Genomic DNA, 20,015 nt, shown 5'->3' on the forward strand with positions numbered 1-20,015 from the left:
ATCGTTATTTAAACCTAGTATTATATAAACCCAGAGTCCACTAACAAGAAAGCAAAATGGCTAGGGGAAAAAAATCTGATCCAACCGTCACACGAAATGGTTGCCTTAGAGCAAAATTAAATAACCAAATTCCTGGTGAACGCTCTCCCATTCCTCTCTTTAGGGATCAACTACCTCGGTAAAGGGTAAGGATGCTTTCATGTTCAAAACATCAGAAAAAACATCATGTAGATACTGTTGCTGACAAGTGTCTCAGACTTCTTTCCGCCAAGAGCAAATCCGGAAATAATTTGAAGTTCTCCTCCACTACCTACTTCATCATTTCTAGAAATAGCTAACTGAAGGAAATCAGTTTTATTTCAGGGGCAGAACTTTCCGATTTCAAAGTGTCAACTGAATTTACCAATTTTAAACTTTCAGTCTTCCCTTTTCGAATATTCTAGAGATGTCAAGACAGAGACTATTTTACTTTGACTTCGATTCAACAAATCTTTACAATTACCCGTTTTAACCAACCACACTTTGAGGAAAGCTTCAGCTACAAGGCTGTGTGTGGCGCGCGCGTGCTTCGGCTGCGTGACTATGTGTATGTATGCACACGTACATGCTTATGCAAGCTGTGTGCGCACGCGCGCGCCTCAGCTGTAAGACTACATATGTGTGTGCTTTGGCCGCAAGTCTGTGTGTGCGCGCGCACTGGCTGCAAGGATGCGTGCACGACTGCGCGCGCTGCGGCTATAAGACTGCGTGCATGTGTGCGCGTGTGTGCGCGCAGCGGCTGTAAAATCGTGTGCGAGTGTGCGCAGAGCGGCTCTACGACTGTGTGAGTGCGAGTGTACGCGCACGCGCGCGGTGAGAGCGAGGGGAGTCTGCCTAAGACTGTGGCTGCTACAACACCTAGAACCCTCTCGTCAGCTGACTGGACCGCCCCTGCAAGGTCTCTAATTGAGACGTACATATACATTTCACTCCTCTGAAAAACAACGATGATGGAGGGCCAGGTTACAAGAAACAGGTGAAAACTAGGTAAGAATCTGGGCCAGGTGTCTCAGAAGACCCGGCCTCAAGAAGGGGGGCACTGGAACGCACCCCACCCACGCTCGCACTTCCGGGCCCGGACGCTCCGCCCGGCGCCCCGAGGCCCCTCTTCCCAAGGCCTCGGAGCCGGCCGTAAGTCCCGCAGCTGCGCAGCCTGGGCGGTCTCCACACAGTGAAGCAACCCGGGCCTGCGCCTGCGGCCTCGCAGAACAGCCGCCCGCCAGCTCCCCGCTGCAGCGTTACCTGTTGAGAAGTAGGGAGGCGACGCTGAGGCAGAGCAACAGGAAGCAGAACAGCGGGTACTGGCGGCAGATCTCGCGTCCTACGTCGAGCCGGAGCCGCTGCTTCAGCTTCTCCCCCATCGTCCGCACCCAGGGCACCATCTCCGTTTGCGTGGCTGAAGCTGTGCTACAGGTTGAGGCCGAGGTTGAGGTGACCCCCATCAACCTCCCGCGTCTCCGCCCCCGCCGACCTGGCGGCTACCCACACAGCCGCCGACCGGCGGACCGACCGCCGGCTGCAATCGCCCAAAGCCCCGCCCTAGGCCCCGCCGCGCGTGCGCGGCCTCCTCCCCCCGCTTCCCCCCCCTCCCCCCCCGCCGCCACAGCCGGCCAAGGGGACTGCCGCACGACGTGCCCGAGATCGTCACCCCTTGGAGGCCCAGCGCGTTCCGCAGCTCCTCCCTCCAGGACAGGGTCGCGCGCCGGCCTCCCAAGGAGGGCCCGACTTCACTGGCTACTGGCCTGTTTGGGAAATCGGGGGGTAAAGTTGCAGCACCGAGTAACCTTCGCCTGTATCGCGGAGGAGAGAGAGAAGGTTGTGCCGTAGCACGGGGTAAATTACAGCCCCGAGCAGCCGCCAGACCCTGCCTGCGGGACATCCTGAGCTCGCCCTCTGGGGACTGTAGTTTTTGTGACGCGTTCGGGCGGGGGGATGGAGTGCGTGGTCCCGGCCCCCGCCTCTCGGTGGGGACCCGTCGAGCTTTACGTGACGCCCAACGGAGAGAATGGAGTCCTTATTTGGCGGGGGCTGGGTAGGGCAGGACGCGTGAGTAAACCCTGGAATTCGGGAGTCAAACCCACCGGGCCGTCACCCCTTTGAGTGTGCATTCTGCGCGCTCACAGGCAAGGTAGAGCTCAGGTCACCATAGCCTTGCCGGTCTAATCAAAATCCAAGTGTTTGGACAAGGCAGGTTGGCAGGTTAGGTTAAATCCCTCTGGTCTCGTGGAGCTTTCGATTTAGTTAAGTCATCACATTTCTAAATTTAATATATGATTTTCCGCCAGTCGGAGAGATGCAAGAAGACATCATCGTAACAAGTAAAATTTATTTAGACGGCGCACTAAGCACTTTCATTTAACTTTCAAACATTTACCTCATGATGTAGATACTCTAGTTTTTCCCATTTTGCAGCTAGATTACGGAGGCTAGCAAAACCGGGATTTGGAGCCGTTCTAACCGCAGAGCCGGCACTCTACTGCTGCCTGTCATTTTTTTCTTCCTTAGGATCTTATCGTCCAAAGTGCGGAAACAGATACGTTCAGAAAGTATATATTGTTTAAGTGGGGTATGTGCGGTTTCATGAATATTTTTCCATTTTACTCCAAATACAAGGACCACCTTTAATGATGCATTATTTTCCTTCAGAATGTATCGTCTCTATTCTATCAATGCTAGTTTTATTGACAGAATGATTACCATTTTCTATCCTAAATTTGTACACCTTTCTAATAAATTTTTAAGGATTAATATCAATACAATTGCGCAAGGGTAAGAACATGATACATACTGTCAAGTTTCTTCCTAGAATGGTTTACCAATCCACAGTAGTATATAAAAGCATCCATATTTCACTGGTCCTCGTCATTAGGGATGGTTTTAACTAACATCACAATATACTCATACTGTACCATTTCTGATTAAATTATTAAAATGCCATGTAACATCACTGGAAAACTAATTGCTTTTTTTAATGTTTTGAAGTACAGGAGAAAACATTTAGTATATTAATTTCACTTCTGCAGCCTTTTAATGGTCTTTGAATTATCTAGAACCCCTTGTTTATATGAACATCCTAGGACTACACTGAAATATAAATAAAAGGTATATGTTGAATTAATCTACATGTATCCAGGGCCTATGGTGTAGTTGAGTACAGTACTTTAATACTTGTGCAAGTTACTTTATTAAACTTTTCTGGGGAGTTATATTGCCAATCTTATTCTTTATAAAGACTTGTTCTGAATTTACTGTTCAACTTTGTACTAAGAGCCAAAACATTTAAAAAGCAAAATGTTTGTTTTTTGTTTTTTGGGGTTTTTTTTTTTAGCGTTTATTTATTTTTGAGACACAGAGGGACAGAGCAGGAACGGGGGAGGGTCAGAGAGGAAGACACAAAATCCGAAGCAGGCTCCAGGCTCCAAACTGTCAGCACAGACCCTGACGCGGGGCTCCAGCTCATGGACCACGAGATCATGACCTGAGCTGAAGTCAAGACGCTTAACCGACTGAGCCACCCAAGCGCCCCTAAAAAGCAAAATGTTTGATTTTCAAGTTAGCCTTAACAACATCCAACTTAAAGGTGGCTTTTTCCCCATATGACGTTATTAGAGGAAATTTTGAAATAACCTAGACAATTTAAATCTTCATATTATGTTCAGGAAAAGTAAAAACTAAAAATAAATTTCTGCTATAAGGAAAATCCACAGCTGGGGGCGCCTGGGTGGTTCATCCCTTTAAGTGTCTGACTCTTGATTTCGCCTTAGGTCATGATCTCACGGTTGTAGGATCCAGCCCCGCATCGGACTCTGGGCTGCCAGCTCGGAGCCTGCTTGGGATTTTCTCTCTCTCTCAGAAATAAATACATGAGGGGCCCCTGGGTGGCTCAGTCGGTTAAGTGTCCGACTTAGGGTCAGGTCGTGATCTCATAGTTCATGAGTTTGAGCCCCGTGTCGGGCTCTGTGTGGACACCTCAGAGCCTGGAGCTTACTTCAGATTCTGTGTCTCCCTCTTTTTCTGCCCTCCCCCCCCCTCAAAAATAAACAAACGTTAAATAAATAACTTCAGAAATAAAATCCACACCTAAAGCAAGAAAAAGAAATTTGGGGTGTCTGGGTGACCCGGTCGAGCATCCCACTCTTGATTTTGGCCTAGGTCATCAGCTCACAGTTCGTGAGATGGAGCCCTGAGTCGGGCTCTGCACCGACAGTGCAGAGTGGGCTTGGGATTCTCTCCTCCCCTCTTCAGCTCTTGCACATGTGCACTCTGTCTCTCTGAAAATAAACTTAAAAAAAAAAAATTATGGTTGATACAGACTTCATAAAATAAAATACTCTTATTTCATTAAATGTTTTTTCTTTAACCTTGTGGTCTGTTATCAACACACACAGAGCTTTAAACTTTTTTCCCAAACTTTTATTAGAAGTTTTGAACTTAAAGCAGGAATATGGAATATCCACAATCAATCCTAATTCTGAAACCAGCTCCACCTTCTACTAGCAGTATTTTATTGAGCAAGGTTAAGTTGATCTACCTCAACCTGTGCATCCACAACTCTAAAAGAGAGATCTCTTAAGAAGTTTTAGAGATTTAAATTGGGTGTAAAGTACCTACTAAGTGTCTTTATACAATGATTAATACAAAAATTTTCTTAAATTATTCTATCAATTTCTGAGTGTGACAAAAGCAGCCAATACCTTTATTTGGATAATAACCTAAAATCACAATGACCTAATAGGAAACAGGTCCAGAGAAGTTCTTTGCCTGCTCTTCTAGACCTCCACTGTTCAATACAGTAGCCACTGGCCATTATCTGACTACTGAGCATTTACAATGTGGCTAGTGCCACATTGAATAGACATGTGCTATAAGGGTAAAGTAGACATCAGACTGCACATGAAAACAAGAATGTAAACTGAATTTTTAAAACAAATGTTAAATATTCTCAAAATAATGAGCTAAAATATTAATCTCATGTTTCTTATTTCTATAATGTGGCCACATTATTTGTAATTTTACTAAACTTCTAATGTAATTTTAAAATTACATTATGTGGCTTTCATTATATTTCTACTGGTCAGTGCTGCTCCAGACTAACATTAGCTAGGGAGAGCCAGTACAATTAAATGTGTAAATTTTTTGATAAATGCCACAATTACTATGTATGCCAGGGTACATTTTCAAACTATAAGAAGTAGAAAAAAATAATTGATTATGCTTTCATCTAAAGGGCTCAAATATCAAGCTACAATACTATCTCCCATTATTTTAATGAACATTTATTGAATTAGCAAATAAATATAAGGCACTGTACTAGATGTGGTGGCAGATACAATGATTTAGGTGCATTTTTCTGACCTCCAAAGGCTTACAATCTAGTGGAGACATATCACACATGAAAATGTAGAATACATGGCATGTTTATATATAAAGGCTGTAATAGTTTTTAAAAAATGACAAGTGATGGGAAAGAAAAATTTTCAACTAGTGGGGATCTGGGAAGACAATGATTTGAGCAAAGACTAGGATTTATCTCTTTGCTTTCACTTAATATTTAGAAGTCAGGCAGCAGTAGGCAATGGTAAGTATTTAAAATGCATCTAATTAAACCTGATTCTCCCAACTCCACCAGCACTATACAAATTGTTTATGTTGGTACAGGAGATTTAAAGATGTTGAAATACCTGAATCCCAGTTGTTTGTGGCCTACTTAACTCTGACAACCCAGAATATACACCAAATTTTAACTGTTGAGGGCCATGATCTGCATGGCGTAAGCGGATCAGGAAGAGGATAGATGAATATATACACATTACCCCTAGGAGCCATTTCAGTCTACCCGACTCACAGATGCCTACTATAATATGGAACGTATTCTCCTGTAACAGGATTGGCATTTCTAAACCCGTTTCAGCCCACTATGTCTCAAAGCATCAAGTTTCATATTTTAACTCTGTGGCATTCGTAATGTTATCTTTAATGTTACATTTCATAATACCCTCTTCTCCCCACAACTTATCCCTGTGCATCAACCTCAGGATATAACATCTGTTAAAGGAACTACAGAACTGCCTTCTTCACTTCAGGAAATGTTCCTTGCCTTCCTTTTCAAAAAAGGAACTACAATGGAGACTATGTAATTCAAGGAAGAACATTAAGGGATTTTAATGGGTGGGAATTTGAGATGTTCAAAATGCAGCTATTACTTTCCTATTTAACACCCCTTTTTTGAGTGACCATGAAGTAAAACCTCCAATGGGAAGATATGAAGGACTACAACTTTATACAACCAGTGGCTCAAATAGATCCTCTCTGGATACAAAAACTGTTTTGACCATGAAATTCTGGGAAGTCTCATGACCTTAGCACCAAACAATTTAAGCATTTACTGTTTGTCATCTTATTTCTAAACACAATGGAATAATCATTCTCTCTAACCTTTCATGGAAATGGGTCATAATTACAGAAAATGTCAATCATTTCATAACTGATTAGAAACTAAAAATATACTGGACATTTGGATGGCTCAGTCGGTTAGAAAGTGTCCAACTTTGGCTCAGGTCATGATCTCACAGTTCATGGGTTCGAGCCCAGAGCCTTGAGCCTGCTTCAGATTGTGTCTCCCTCTCTCTCTGCCCCACCTCTGCTCATACTCTGTCTCTCAACTGTTAAAAAAAAAGTTTTTAAAGAAACTGAAAATATACTCACCTGCCTGTTGGTAAATATTAAAGACTGGAAAAGGCACTTAAATTCTAACACCATCACTATCTTGTATAAGACAGCCAATGTTTCTCTTGTCTATCTCTTAATGTTACCTCTTAAATAAGTAAAACATTATGCCTTATGTTATATTAACTACACAGACAATGGCTTCCTTTCATAAAAAGAAAAATGCTACCTATATCCAGGTGTTTAAATATAGCTTTTAACTGACTTCAGTAACTTCTGAAAGTATTTTTGGAAAGGCTTTGCCATCCTTCCCCTTACTTCTAGGTAGGCTATTCACTAAAACAGAAAAACAAATTTTCATATGGTACTTATAAACCACTATGCAAGTATGCTTGGTTCAGAATGGTGAAAGTCACTAATATTGGTACTTCAGTTCTAATTCTAAGGTTGCTACCAAAGAAAATCAATTTTTATCTTTACTAAAAAAGAAGCTATTTTAGTAACCTGATTGTAGTTCTAAGAACATAGAGTTCACAGTGGATGGCTGGCTCAGACCGTAAAGCACGCAACTTTTTTTTTTTTTTTTTTTTTTTAAAGAGAGAGAGAGAGCACAAGCTGTGGGGAGACGGGCAGAGGGAGAGAGAGAACCCCAAGCAGGCTCCACACCCCATGGAGCCCAACATGGGGCTTGATCCCATGATCCCGGGATCATGATCCAAGCCAAAATCAAAGGTCAGACACTCAACTGACTGAGGAACCCAGGCGCTCTGAGCATATAACTCTTGATCTTGGGGTCATGAGTTCAAACCCCACCCTGGACATAGTTTACTTAAAATAAATGCTCTTTTAAAAATAGAAATCTTGACTAATAAGGTAATCTTGGAAACTTTTATTGGAAAATTTTCCCTATATATTGAAAGGCAGTTACCATTTAAATTTAGGTTTCCTTAAATTTACAGGTTTAACATGAACACAAAATTTTAAAACAATCTGAATTTCAAGCACTGCTTATACTCTTCAATTGTGTTAAGTTTGAGATATATCCTTACTTATTCAACGTAACTAAGAACTCTGTACCAGATGTCCTATTTACTTTACAGTTCTATTTACTTCTATTTTCAGTTAAAATAATAATAAAACAGATTAGCTCACTTTACTTCTTGGGGCTAAGATGAAATCTCCAGGAAATATCCCTAAAATCCTTTTAATGTCCTAGGTTTTCACACATTGATAGCACATCATGTATTATTCTTAAATTGGCTTAATCCTGTTTATTGAATCAGCCCTGCCAAATTTCATAGCTTTGCTTTCTTCTAGTGTAAACCGTCATATGAAATTGTTACTGATCATGGTGGAGGATGGGAAATTGCAATTAACACATACACTGTTAACAGTGAATTTGAAGAGTAGCAGCAATACTGAATAGAAAATAATCCTGAAGATTCTTCCTGTAATTACAGAGTATAGAAACATCAGATTTTCAAATGTGGCCAGATGTTTTAAAACCATGGTTTTGCTCCTTAAGTTACCTTTAAGCAGAGGTTGATAAATTTTGGTTTTTGACTTCTATAGCTAAGTTACAAACCCATAACACAAGGAAGAAAAATTAGCTAGTAGACTATTTACACCCCAGAAAAGCCACAGGCAGGACTTTTATCTTGGTGTTATCTTATGTTCCTCAGGGGTACTTTGTTGATAGTTTTAAAGTACCTAGAGCAAGAAGACTTTACTCTTTTGGCCTAAGTGAATTTTTGAGGGGTTGGCTGGAGGTGGAACACAACGAAAAGGTGAAGTGAAGGGCACCGAGCTGGGTCAGTCGCTGGAACGTGCAACTCTTGATCTCAGGGTTGTGGGTTTGAGCCCCCACATAGGGTGTAGAGTACTTGGATCAAATGTAGCTGGATGTGAAAAGAGAAATTAACAGGACACATTAACTGACAGAGCAGAGCACTCTGTGTTGTTGCACATAACACAGAGAATCCAGCCTGGACAGTAAAACAGGAATCCACATAAGATGTGATATGAACCCATGAATGTAGATGAGATCAAGAAGACAAGTACAGATGAAAAAAGGGAAATAAGGACAGATAAGAACGAGGTGGTCAGAGATTAGAGAACCAGCAAAGTGCCAAAAAAAGACTTTTCAAAGATTCAATGGAACAAATGACTTAGAGGGTAAAGTTTTAAGTGTATTTTGAGAGAGTAGGCATGTGAGTGGGGAAGGGGGGGAGGGGGAGACAGAGAGAGAGGAGGGGGGGGGGCAGAGTCCTAAGCAGGCTCCGTGCCGACATGTTAGCGCAGAACTTGATGTGGGGCTCAATCTCACAACTGTGAGATCATGACCTGAGCTGAAACCAAAAGCCAGAGGCTTAACCTACTGAGCCACCCAGGCACCCCAAGGTTAAAGCTTTTTAAAAAAAATGTTATTTTCATATCAGGCTACTGGTGTCCTGTGAACAGCTCTTTAAAAGAGAGGAGAGAGGAAAATCAACCTAAAGGAGTATCATCCCAAAACTGCCAAGCTACCTAGGAAAATGTGGAATAAATGCCTTTATCCTAATAATGTAAAACACATGGTTTCAACCTAAAGAGAGTCTACTGGGGCAGGGACTTGTGGGAGGGGATTTGCTGGTGCTTAGAATCCTTATGCTATTTTGGACTGATTATATGCTAACCCTATAATTTTGAGAAAACATTTGAGCTACTAGTAATAAATCATATTTCAGAGATTGGATTAGCACTTAGACTACCTTTTATTTCCTAATCAGGTTCATTTATATTAGTATTATACCAATTGAATTTTGCCTAGAACTATGTAACTAAGGGACTTGAGATAAACGAACACTAATTCTAAAGATTAAAAAAGTTACTACCACAGGGGCACCTGGGTGGCTCAGTCAGTTAAGCATCCAGCTCTTGAATTCAGCTCAGGTCAGGATCTCGATGTATATGGGATCGAGCCCACATTGGGCTCTAGACTGACAGCACAGAGCCTGCTTGGTATTCTCTCTCCTGCTCCCTGCCCCTCCCCCACTCACACATGAACCCTCTCAAAAAAAAAAAAAAGAAAGAAAAAAGTTACTACCACAAAAGGAGAACCATATTGCTCAAATATTAGTTGACATCTACATTACTCAGACTGATTTCCACCTAGTGCAATATTAACACAGTAATTTAGGGAGTCGAGATAACTTCAATAATGCTCTGTGAACTATATGGGCTTGATACAATTTTCTTCTTCCGAATATACAGGTTCCAATGTTTCCTTAACTGCAAGAGAAATAAGCATCCTACTTACTCCCCTCAAAGAATAACTAAGTTATCACAGATGTTCCAGAAAATGTTCATACATGTAAGCTATTACACGTTGATTACAGTATGAATTAAGTCTTTTAATGTAACACTTCCTATTTTGTGAAACTATGTCTTCACAAAAGTATGAATGCAAAGAAACAGAAAATCCTCTAGGCAGAATGTTACCAGAAACATAAGTTGTACCTTATAGAATGTTGAGACAGAAAAATACCAAAATATAATCTTTTCACCCAGGACCAAAGAGATTATATTGTGTTTGCACATAGTTCCCTCATTAAATGCCTCAATGATTAGGAAAAAAATATTTTTATTATTGTTTTCACCTAGAACTATTAGGAAACTAAAAAGAAGTATTTAAATCAGTGAAATTGTGACTGTATTAATGCACACAAATTTGGTTGAGCAATCTATACACACACACACACACACACACATCAGGCTTAATAGAATGGGGAAGCCATAGGAGATTAGCATGCCTTATGTCCATTAATGAATGGGTCTAGATATATTAGTTAATAAGATTTATTTTCTTCTTCAGTTTCCTGGGGTATGTGCATGTGTTTCCAGATACTACTATTGCCATTAAAAATTAGCTAAGATTTCTGGTACCAAAAATTTCAAGTCAGTTTCTCCCTTGGTATTTTAACATAAAACTTAATGTTTTAATACCTGGAAGCAGTCCTTAAGAACAGCTAAAATGACCTAAGATGTTCAAATTGCCTTTATGTGGAAAAATTTTAAAGGACTTAGACTGGAATCAGCAAAGAGTATATGACAAAAGTCATTATTTCCACAACCAGATTAACATGGATCCTCATCAAATCTGGGTATGGTAGGTTTGAGAAATCTCTACCAAAATAAAGAATGTAGTCACATTACCAGGTAAAATAGCATACATGAAGGTAGCTGTGTTAAATATAAATGGAAAAACAAAATGCTGCACAATGGGTTTCGTTTTAAATGTTCAGAAATTAAATACTAAAACAAAACCTATTTTACTATTCCCAAAGGTTTTTCAAAATACTCTGCTTTGTCCAGTCAAAAATGTCACTAAATTTGCATGTTTAGTCACAAAATGTCTTCTATGTACCCTTTTAACATGCTAGGTGATGTTCTCTTTTCCAGTAAGATTTATTCAAACTTCCCCTGGACAGTTTATTTCAAACGAGCCATCAACATGAACGTGGTAATACAGATTAAGATGGTTTCTTCTAATATATTCAAAATAATGTACACATATTGTTGTATTTTACTACCCAGATCCATTTAAAAGTAGCAGTTTTTATACTAAGTTGCACATTTTAGGTACAAACTATGAAGAACTGAGGCTCGTATTAATTTTTTGCTTACAAGGATTCAAGAAACAGCCATTTTTCTTGAGAGGAGTGGGAAGGAAAAGGCAAGACCTCTGCGTAGCAAGTAAAAGAAGATATTTAAGCAGTTGAAGGTTATAAAGCTGCTTTCAGGGTCTAACCACCTCCTCACAGCAAATAATCTGCCTGGAAGGAGTCAAAACTCCTGCAATCAGGCACTCTTCTTTCAGGCATGAGGGGGTACCTTGCCTGCCTGCCTGCTCCCAAGGAAGCTAAAAATAAAGCTTATGTTTTTCTCATATGCACAGCACATAGTCATGTCAGTGAACAGGCATAGTACACCAGTCTACTTTTATCAAATCCTTCTTTCATAAAGAACTGCCAAACATTTGAGAAAAATTAGAAAAAGTAAATAACTAAAGTGAGCTAATATTTCAATGCATCCTGTAACTGGTCACTTTTTAAAAAACCTTTAAAAAATTTTTTAAAAAATAAAAAATAAATAAAAAACCTTTAAAATTGAAGAATGAGAAAGATAGTCTATATATAAAATAAAAACAGACTGCTCTGTTGGTCAAACTTAAAGTCAGTGTATGCTCTGGAAGAGGGAAAAATAAAAGGTAATATTTCTTATAAAGTATAAAAAGCTACAGTGACAAATGAAAAAAATAGCTTAAATATAAGAGAAATCAATGCAGTACAATTCTTCCAAACCAAGCTCCAAAAAAGCAGAAAAACTGAAAAAAGTGAAAAACAAAATTCTCACCAACAAAAAAACTCTTAAGTCTTCCAGTTAAAAAGCAAAATAAATGAAAACCTATGCAGTCTCATCCAACCTTAGAAAATGAAGTTATGAAAAAAAATCTGAATGTGTAAGAAAAAAAATTACCTACAAAGCAAGCACTGCATTCAAATCAAGACTATTATAACACAGGGCGGGGCGCCTGGGTGGTTCAGTCAGTTGAGTGTCAGACTCCTTTTTTTAAATTTATTATTTAACATTTATTCATTTTTGAAAGAGCATGAGCTGTCAGCACAGAGCCCGAGGCAGGGCTCAAACTCATTAACTGTGAGATCATGACCTGAGCTGAAGTCTGACTGAACCATCCAGGTGCCCCAAGTGTCAGACTCTTGATTTTCGCTCAGGCCATGATCTCATGTTCATGGGATCAAGCCTTACACCAGGCTTTGCACAGACAACGCAGACATGCTTGAGATTCTCTCTCTCCCTCTCTGCCCCTCCCCCACTCATTCTCTCTCAAAATAATTAAAAAGAAAAAAACTGTTGTTACACCAAATAATGGAGTGGTACCTCCAAAGTTCTGATGGAAAAGGATAGTGCAGCTAGAATCCTATGTCCAAACTGTCAACCAACAGTGAGGGTGAAACATTTTCCAGTGTGCAAGACGGTTTACAGTTCATGTAACCTTTCCTGAAAATATTACCAGAGAACATATTGCAGCAAGAACAAAAGGGAATCTAAGAGGGAGCAATGGAACCTAAGAAAAGTGGAGTCCAGCAATGGAATGGGGAAAAAAAAAAAAAAAAAAAGAATCCTAATATGACAGTAGTACACAGAGCACTAAATATGATTAAATAGCAAAACAGCTTATAAAAAGAAAGGTAATTAGAAACTCAAAAAAAAAAAAAATCCAAGTCATGGTTTGTATTTTAGCTATGGCATGAATCCAAATAAAGAACATTAAAAGAATTCATTTTATTTCTACCTTAGAATTTTGCCTTCCCAAGGACACAAATTTTATCAAAATAGGGTTATCTATGAACCTAAATACATTACCATTATAAATGCTGCGTTTTGTCTATCTTCAGTCTAGAGGCAAAGTAAAAGATAACCTGTTATAAAGTGCCATAAATCTGAAAAATGATAGCAGGAACCAGGAGAGGAAGGAAAAGTAATAAAATATCGAGGGGCTCCTAGGTGGCTCAGTAGGTTAAGTGTCCAATTCTTGATTTAGGCTCAGGTGGTATCTCACAGTTCATGAGACCAAGGACCTTTGCACGGACAGTGGGGCCTGCTTGGGATTCTCTCTCCCTCTCCCCTGATTGTACTAGCTCTCTCTCAAAATTTTTTAATGAACTTAAAAAATAACATATTGAGTGTGCTTCTTTATATAGTGAGGATCAAACAGATACTAAAATTGGTATAAGTAGAGGCTTAAGTGTAGTTTGAGTAATAAAGGTAATCAACTGAATTTAAAATAGTTCGGCAAAAGAATAGAACTAGTTTAAGCTAAACTCCTCACAAGGGGTAACTACTACCTAAATTTAGTAATTAAGAGAGATGTGCTCCCTTTGCCCCTATCCCCCACTCATGCTCTTAAAAAAAAAACAAAAAAAAAAAAAAACAAAAAACAAAAAAACAGTGAGAGAAACAGTAACCAGTATATAAGAACTACAGAAGGGGTCCTGTCTGTAAATTGGATGGTGTGAGGAGATGCAGACTTTCTGTGCTATCTGAATGCTATTTCATATACTGCACTAGCAGCTCCTGCTTTCCAGGTATAGCTTATACAATTCAGCTAAATTATCAACTAAGTATATACAACACCTTTCTCCACTACTCAAAGTAGGAGATACAGTATCATATGAGATGCCTTAAATTCAGAGCCTCTGTTTTTAAGTGATTTAACTTCAACAATCTACCAACTGAAAAGTAAATACAATTATTCATATGCATGCAACCAATCATTGCTCATTATTGTAAAATATAGTAAGTAGCAATTAGTTAGAAATACCTGTTTGTTTTTTAATTAAAAAAACTGTTTTCAAGACTTTCACTTCAGGTTAGCCTTCATGCTTTTCTCAGGTATACTCACTTATCCTCTCTAAAGTACTCTGCAAAACAAGCCTAAACAAATTTTACAGACTTAAAACCAACTATACTTCATGAGCAAAACAAGAATTCAATCTTTAAGTATTCCTTCCTCATAAAGAGGTTTGTAGTTGGAATGCTGTTTCATTCAGCAACCTGGAATTAAGCTAAAAATCAACATAAAGGAAAAATTGCTGAGCTGGGTTATAACTTCAATACTTAAAAAAAAAAAAAAGCAGTCTTTATATATATCACAAGGCCAACTGTTCCCATAACTTCCAATTTTGATTTTTTTTAATGTCAGATGTACAATTTAAATGTGAATCTTCATAATCTCAATTTACTTAAAACATTAGCATTACATGCTCATTTTAAAAAGCTTTCTAATGTATATTCAGTGGTTCCAAATTTTTATTCCTTTTTTCAAGTTAGCAAGTAATAATTAAGCCTAATTCAGCAAATAAACTAAATTTCTACCAAACCGAAAAATATTTAACTATTTTTAAATGCCTAACCCCTCTGAGTCAGATTTCCCTGCCCTGGAGGAGCTTCCATTCTAAGAGGCAAAAGAAACCATAAAGAGAAGAAATTGAGTTAACTTCAAAGAATAAGTAGCACTGGTAATTTAAACAGACTGATAAAAAGACAGACACTTGGCCCAGATAAACTGAAGTAACTACAATTATGTCCTGCTGGGGCCCTAACTATGGCTGATGCTGTCCTAAGTGCTAAATGGATCCTCAGGAAACCAAGAGATCAACTAACATTTCCTGATATAATTTTAGAATGTTTTTTCATCATTATTTTAATTCTATTTTATAAAGGAATCTGAAGCTGGGTTCCTAAAGAAAAAAGTACCTGTCATTAGTGTTGAAGGATTTTTAAGAATTCAATTTGTGCAAATTCATGGGGATTTTAACTATTTCAAGAAAAAAGCAAGGGAAGTATTTTTTTCAAAACTACACGTACTGCATTTGCATGTGGCTGCAGAGAATTAAAGAGCGTATCTACCAATTTTCATAGATGACCTTTGACATACTGTTCATTACTTTTGGTTTTCCTACAAACTCCTTCCAAATATTGACAATATATCAAGATACACAATTAGTATATATACTTTTGAAGTATTTCACATGTTAAGGAAATTAAAGCAATTTCAAAAGCCTAATCCCTGAGCCTTCCAATTAAAGCAACATAAATACTAACATATTAAAGACACCTGAAAAATGAAGTCATAAGGGGGTGCCAGTCTGGCTCAGTCAGTAGAGAATGTGACTTGGGTTTGTGAGTTTGACCCCAGAGTTGGGTGTAGAGATTACTTAAAATCTTAAACAAACAACAAAAAAAAAGTGTTTTACTCATGACATAAAACAGATGCATAGTTTTACTTTGTGTTCAAATGATGCACTACTGACATTTTCTAATTCCCATAGGAAAAAACTGGGACACCTAAATTCAAAAGCAGTATTATATCACACAAATGACATAATTATTCAGATTTCCTTTACCTCATTTGAACTTAACAGCATTAAAAGAGCCACATCACATCAGATGTAATGTTAGAACTCTTCTGGTATGTTGTAGGTTTCTACACTTAGACCCGATTTTGAAATCTAAAGACTCTTCTACAGATTTTATATCATGAACAAGCCCATATCCTTTAATCGGTGGTAACAGCCTGTCTACATCAAAAACCCTTGTCCTTTTACCCTGAAGTAAAACTTGGCTGTAGTTCATAAATGATATAGAAGATACTGATCTCCTTGGGTATTCTAAATTCTCTCCAAAACAGTATTTTGTCACAACAATCTTTTCAGAATACAGACTGAAAGCCTAAATCAATCAATGACACTTAATGAACATTACAGATAACTGCCTTTAAACTCCCCTCAGATTAGAACTTATTTGAAACCACTTTACAACGTGAAAAATCAGATATTCACTGAAGCCTGTAAATTATTCTAAAATGTGTTAAAAACACATTCTAGGAAACACTTGGAAGACACTAATTTCCAAAACAGTTTATTAAGATTTCTTCCTTACCCAAGTCTTACTCAGCAGTCTTGATTTCAACAAAAAAGTACTAGTTTGGTCTCTGCACAGGCAGTCAAATAAAGCAACATAAATTGTTTTTAAAATGCTCTAGCAGTACCCAGAATTTTTCAGGTATAAAACTTCCATGACTGCCCTGAAAAGACAAAAGTTTCTTTTCACTAAATATTAGCACAAATCTTGGTTATCCTAAATACAAACTAAAATCCACATGAAGTGACCTACTAAAGCAATTTTTGTCCGGATGAAGTGGCAAAACTACCACTACCTGCCCCCACCCTCCAAGAAATTCTAGGGCTATGAACCAAACCCTTCCAATGTATTTACAACAAGTTCCCCATTCTTTGATGATTTGCCATCCTAGCTTAATAGAACCCATTTTAAGCTGAATTCACCTTCCTAGATGTGCAACATTTTATTAAAACAGATCATTTGTTCACTCCACTCTCCTGATTCACTTGCAACCTCAATCATTTCCAACCCTTCAGAGAAAGATGGTGATAAATGGAAGAACACTGCATGATAGGGTATGTTCCCAGAAAACCAGAACCAAATTACCATTAACTTCTTCATTGAGTCCACTGGCATGTGTGTGACCACAGAATATTTTCACCAAATAAGTGAAGACCAACACTCTATGTTTACATCTCCCCATCATGTGCTTGACTTAGGGATCTTGGGGAATCTTTTTTTTACCATTGGCTAGTCACTTTGCATGTATAATCAAAAGGCGAAGAGCTCTAAAGATTCCAAGTGTCTATTCACAAGCTGTTAAGTGAAAAAAGATGAAATGGAGGACACCCACAATAATTCTTGGACTCCTGGAGATCCTAAGACATGCTACAAAAATAGGTCTTTATTCTTAGGAAAATATAGTCAGAGCTAGCTTCCTTATGCTATACATAAAATCTTAACATCAGAGGCAGTACAGATAGTACAGATAGTTTTTGAACTGATCTCCAAACAAGCACAAACCCACTACGTTTAAAAGAACAGGTAAGTTGAGGTTTTTGGCAAAAGACAGTACTTCACACATCTAATCCAAATCAAAGAGCCTGCAGACAGTTGTTTTCAGTGAGATGAAAGGAATGAAATAAATATAAATTCTATGGATAAATAAATGTAAGAGACAATTTAAATAAGCTAAGAGAACTAATATTTCTTTTAAATAAAAGTACTAGTCAGGTACAAGCTTTTGTTTCTCAATGCCAGACTTCTAAATGTTTATCAGACTACTGTTAAAATATTAAAAACCTAATCCTGGACCAGAGCATTAGTTATAATACTGTTTTGCATTCATAAAAAAGATGGTTTTTCCAACTGAATGCTTCTGGTCCTGAAAAATATTTTATGTGTATTACTGAAGGCAGACTGTGGTGCTAATAGAACTTATGTCTTAAGTACTTTTTAAAAAAGTGACAGACCAAAAAGTCCATCTATTACTTTGCCCACAGTTAAAAATGTCTTTGAATATTGGTTTATAATTAGCATCTTAAGAAAAGTAGTGGCATGCCCTATTGAGTGGTATCACTGAGTAAATGCTACACTTTAAAACATCATCCTCACAAGTCTGTTCATTTTATGTATTGTTAAAGTTTTTTATTCATTCATTTTATACCCACCAATCAATTCCTATGGTCAGATAAAAATTTGGTTTTATGGAATACATCACTGGGGAGAAAATGGTCATGGTGGGTATTAGGAATCTGAACAGTCATTTACTCTAGGGTTAGCTCCTTCTCCTAAATGCATGAAGTCTTCTACATTTAATTTCTCCCCTTAAAATAGAAACATGTCTTACTCTATAATAACAAGGTGATCTTTTGCTGTTTCTGATCAACAGTGACTTTGGCTTAGCAGTCAAAAAAAGCTGTCCTGCATGTGACAATTTTGTCCATCTAGCATGTATTCGTCCTGGTTTTAAGTCTTCCCAAAATATATACAATACCCGAGTAAATACCCGAGATCACCCCATCAATCCATTCCTATTAAGTTCCTATTTTATCATGAGGAAATGTTTGTATTTTGTCAAATCAGATTTGCAATTGATAAATTTCTCATGATGCTACAACCGCCATCATGAGTGTGCAACCGCTCTTTTGTGCTCAACCCCCACTTCATATCTAATATCTGATTTAATTGCAATGGCTGAAAATCTTCCACAAAAAGCATGTTTGGGAAAATATACAGAACACAATTTTCTCACAAAGCAAATTTCTGAAAACTGATTAACTGAATTGATGATCACTTTTGATTGCCAAGTAGTCTGCAGAAACAAAATCTTGCGTCTGTTTAGGTAACTCAAGTTTTCTTGTTTAACAATCAGAATGCTTTAAGGATACATTTTTCACCCCAAGGAAGGGACTTGACTCTTGGATTTAAGACCCATTCCTTGACAATATATACAAAATTTGACTTGTTATCTGTCCATTCTTTGAAGCTGTCAAAGCCAAGAACCCATAAACAAATCACAAATAGCAATAACCTACATTAGTTAACATTCCCCTTTTAACAGGTTGACATTTTTACTAAAGGATTAGTTATTTTTGCATTTCCATTTCTCATATCCCATGACATTCCATATAAATTGCATTATTGCTTTATAGGCCACACAACATTCAAAAGTATGTTTATATGCATTGCCTGTTTTCCTTGATCTCTTATTGATAAGAGTTTGATGCTGATTTTACTACAGAAATTTAAGTTTGAAAATACCAGTTAGTATTTCTTCTCAGAACTTAATTGTTCACATCACTAATCACTACATGCATATTTAGCTCTGATTATATTGCTCAAAAACTGCACCCATTATCAGAACAGTGCAAATGATATTTAATTTTAAAAGTAATTATAATGGCTTGAATTCAAAGTTATTCAAATGAACACTGTCAAGTAATTTCACTTGAGCGTGTATAGATTTCATCACCACTGTTTACATTACCCATCAATTCCTTACAATTTCTTTTTATCATCAGTTTCCCTCCCAAATCCCCAAACTAAGAATGCCAAATAGTCTTGGAAACCCACAGCTCCATATTTTAATGTTTTCTTAAGAACACATTTGTGAACTCACAAAAATGTTCATCTTTCAACTCTGACAATGCAGTTCTTACTTAAGTCAAACAAACCCATCCTAAAATCCCAACAAATAATTCTGAGAATTAACTTAAACACCTTGACAGTGTCCCTTAAAAAAGGGTATGACAGTAAAGTGCCAATAGGCATGGCAATGACCTCTTTGATGGGATCATTTAATTCCTTGGAACTGGGAAACGCCAGCACCAAAGATTACACTGAGATTCAATTTTACTGAAGGCTACATTTAGTTTACCCACTTTCCACAACCTATTGTACTCATATGTTAAGAATGAAATGTAAATGTTTTGTGTAGCCCTCAAACTTACACTAAGATTTGAAAGAGATGTACTTTAAAAAAGCACGGGGTAATATATAAAATCAGTGGCAGAAAGTTTCATTAAGCACCAGGAACTAATTTTTGTCACCCCATACTCATTTTGTAGGTAAGTTTCAATAACCGGCAAGGCACATTTACATATATTCCAATGAATACTTATTGACAAATTTTAAATTACACTCTATGTCCCAGCTATCCCAGTAACTGACATACAACATACTAAAATGGTTTATTAAGGTAACATAAAAAAAACCAATTAATGTGAAACATACAGGCTATTGGCAACCACTATTCTAAAATTATGTAAGTACAAATAAACATACTGAAATGTGTGCAATTCTAAGTTTTTAAACCAGAATATTTCTACACTAACACACATTTA

General features: G+C 37.9%; 2 protein-coding genes across 13 annotated transcripts in view; both read right to left on the bottom strand.

Moving 5' to 3' along the window:
• The window catches only part of SNX14 (sorting nexin 14), a 101,991-nt gene extending 100,377 nt beyond the window's left edge, over positions 1 to 1,614 (bottom strand). For 2 of the 8 annotated variants that reach the window (XR_006299142.1, XM_043593039.1), the window contains exon 1: positions 1,282 to 1,572. Coding sequence is in view for 7 of the 8 variants with exons in the window: in XM_043593039.1 (XP_043448974.1) it covers positions 1,282 to 1,481 (200 nt within the window). In the remaining variant the exon portion in view is untranslated. Of the gene's footprint in view, positions 1 to 1,281 lie in introns of all 8 variants that reach the window. The other 6 variants (XM_043593040.1, XM_043593041.1, XM_043593046.1 and 3 more) reach the window with 4 other exon arrangements.
• Positions 1,615 to 17,054: 15,440 nt separating this feature from the next.
• The window catches only part of LOC122490377 (synaptotagmin binding cytoplasmic RNA interacting protein), a 31,534-nt gene continuing 28,573 nt past the window's right edge, over positions 17,055 to 20,015 (bottom strand). For all 5 annotated transcript variants that reach the window (XM_043593051.1, XM_043593050.1, XM_043593054.1 and 2 more), the window contains one exon: positions 17,055 to 20,015. This exon is cut by the window's right edge. The gene's annotated coding sequence lies outside the window, so the exon portion shown is untranslated.

This window comes from Prionailurus bengalensis, chromosome B2 (genome assembly GCF_016509475.1).
Source record: "Prionailurus bengalensis isolate Pbe53 chromosome B2, Fcat_Pben_1.1_paternal_pri, whole genome shotgun sequence".
NCBI classification, from domain to species: Eukaryota; Metazoa; Chordata; class Mammalia; order Carnivora; family Felidae; genus Prionailurus; species Prionailurus bengalensis.